We start from the raw sequence: 2,653 nt of genomic DNA, 5'->3' as shown, positions 1-2,653 counted from the left end.
AAAAATTCAATGACACACGTACAGCACAAGTTATTATTTACTGCTGTTAGGATAAGTTGATAACAATGATAACATAAACCTACATACATTAAATTAAAAAATAAAACACTGTATAATTATACACGCTTATACTGATAACGCACATAACTATACTAATTTTTGTGTACAATTGTTTCTTACTGTTAAGTAGCCGTGACACATCCTTTATCTTCTTACTAAAGTTGATAAATATATAGGCAGAATCCTTTCTAATGTTTAATGAATATATTTGATGGTTTCTCACAACATTTCATTTGCACATAACAGAATCAGATAAACTTCACTTAGCATATTATAACAATTTTGTTTCCTGGGCATTATACAATATTGAGTCTTATTGCTAATTTGCATTTTACCATTCATGATGGTCGGATTTTACATAATATTTGTAATAGCAAATGGTATCTAAGTAAACAGAACACATTAAATATTTTTACAAAAAATTTTTAGAATTTTTCTAAAACATACTAACTATCTTTCATTATTACAATATTTTTAGCCAATCGTTACTTATTTTAATGCTTAGATTCTTGTTTAAACAATTTTTAGAGTTTATTATAGCTACACTTTCTTTAAATTTTCTACTATATGTGTTCTTTTCTTTGTATAAGATTTTTGTATTAGTTTTATCAATGTTACAGTTGTTTAATAGGCAATGATCATGAAAAACTGAATTTAATCTATGATATTTCATATCAGCGATGTGTTCTTTTAATCTTATGCTTAATTTTCGTTTGGTTTCACCTATATAAATATTGGTATCTTTACAAGTACATGGGATTTCATATACTACATTCTTGGTTTCTTCTTTAGTCTCATTATTTTGTTTTTTGGCTTTTATTCTGGCTTGAAGTTTTTCGTACTTAGGTGCTAGTTTTATGTTTATTTTCTGCATTTCTTTGTTAATTTCTTCATATAAACCTTTTATATACGGAAAACTAATATATTTAATATCCGAGCTTTGTTTTTTCTGATTATGTTTCTTGTTATTTATTTTATCATTTATTTTCTTTTCCCATGTACTAATTAATCGATTGGGGTATCCATCCAAGATAAATTTCTTTTTTAAATCATATATGTGTTTGGCCATATTGATGGGTTTGCTGGTTCTATTTTTAATTTTATTATATTCCATATTGAAGATGTTTTGTTTTATATGTAGTGGTATATGAGAATCGTATTTTATGGTTGTGTTAATGGCACAAGACTTTTTGAAGGGTTCAAATTCCAAGCTATTCACATTCCTTTTAATAACTATGTCCAAATAATTAATAATAATAACACAGTCTTGTGTTATTATTATTTAGTTTAATAATAACACAGTCTTGTGTTCAATAGTAAATAAATACGAAAACACGGTTTCAAAAAACGAATCAAGAATAGAGAATGTAAGCAGCACGATCGACCTGAACATGAGCAACGTTTCACAGGCTGAGATTGATAGTATGCCACCCTGGTCTACTCCTGCGATTAATGTTGACTTTAGCTTAAAGCAGTTTCCTAAGGAATCCACGCCAGACTATGTCTATAGACAGCACTTTGCAGAAATTCAACACAATGACAGGAATTTAATTCCCATTTACACTGATGGTTCTAAATCGGATGATTATGTTGGCTCAGCCTTTGTCTGCCAGGATGAAATCGTGGCAGAGCAAATTACATCGAATTCATCTATTTTTACTGCAGAGCTGCATGCTATCCACTTAGCCTTAAACTATGTAATCAGAAAAGGTCATCGTCGATGCGTGATTTACACTGACTCAGTTAGTGCACTCCAGGCTTTGATCTCGTGTGAACCTAGTTCTCACTCTATAGTGATTAAAATTCGCAAATTGTTTTGCCATCTTCTCGTAAGGAATTTCTCTATAAAATTTTGTTGGGTCCCAGGCCATGTTGGTATAAGAAGAAATGAAGAAGCAGATGCAGCTGCAAAATCAGCTAGTCCTTCACAGCATACAATGCGTATTGAAGGAGGTGATTTCAAGCTAGTTATTAAAAAACGACTAGCAGAGAGATGGCAAAATGTGTGGAACGCACAAGTCCACAATAAACTGAATGAGATCAGACCTACGATAGAAAATTGGACACCCAAGAAATTTTATAACAGGAGATCTGAAGTTATTATTACTCGTTTGAGAATTGGACATACTCGGTTGACTCATCAATACCTTTTGAAGGGTGACGAGCAGCCAGTATGCCAGTATTGCAACTGTCCTCTTACTGTAAAACACATACTGCTCGATTGCTCTGTTTTTGAGACCAGGCGTAGGCAGCATTTTGGAAATGCAAATTTTAAACAGATTCTGGGTCAGAGGCCCAATTTTTATGATATATTAGACTTTTTAAAAGTCAATAATTTGTGTAAAGAAATTTAATTATTTATTTATTTATTTACCTATTTAATTATCTATTTATTTATCTTTTAGCTTTTTGTTCGTTCTTGTTTGTTATTAATATGTATATATTTGTTTTTTTGTTGCTGTTGTTTATTTATTTATTTATTTGTTTTTGTCATATGTTTGTTATTTGTGATGTTTATAATTATTTACCATTTGTTATGGCGCAGCTTAGCCTATATGGCTCTTGTGCCAAAAAACCAAAACCAACCAACCAA

General features: G+C 30.6%; 1 protein-coding gene across 1 annotated transcript; it reads left to right on the top strand.

Annotated features, from left to right (window-relative positions):
* Window positions 1-1,447: 1,447 nt before the first annotated feature.
* On the top strand, window positions 1,448-2,432 carry LOC111635712. Its single transcript, XM_023380758.1, has one exon. It carries the CDS (start codon window positions 1,452-1,454, stop codon window positions 2,412-2,414), a length of 963 nt encoding a protein of 320 aa, XP_023236526.1. The 5' UTR covers window positions 1,448-1,451; the 3' UTR covers window positions 2,415-2,432.
* Window positions 2,433-2,653: the final 221 nt, after the last annotated feature.

The sequence above is a fragment of the Centruroides sculpturatus genome, unplaced genomic scaffold (genome assembly GCF_000671375.1).
Source record: "Centruroides sculpturatus isolate CEXI.00-Female unplaced genomic scaffold, Cexi_2.0 scaffold1028, whole genome shotgun sequence".
Taxonomy (NCBI): Eukaryota; Metazoa; Arthropoda; class Arachnida; order Scorpiones; family Buthidae; genus Centruroides; species Centruroides sculpturatus.
This window is presented reverse-complemented; position numbering and strand designations above follow the sequence as displayed.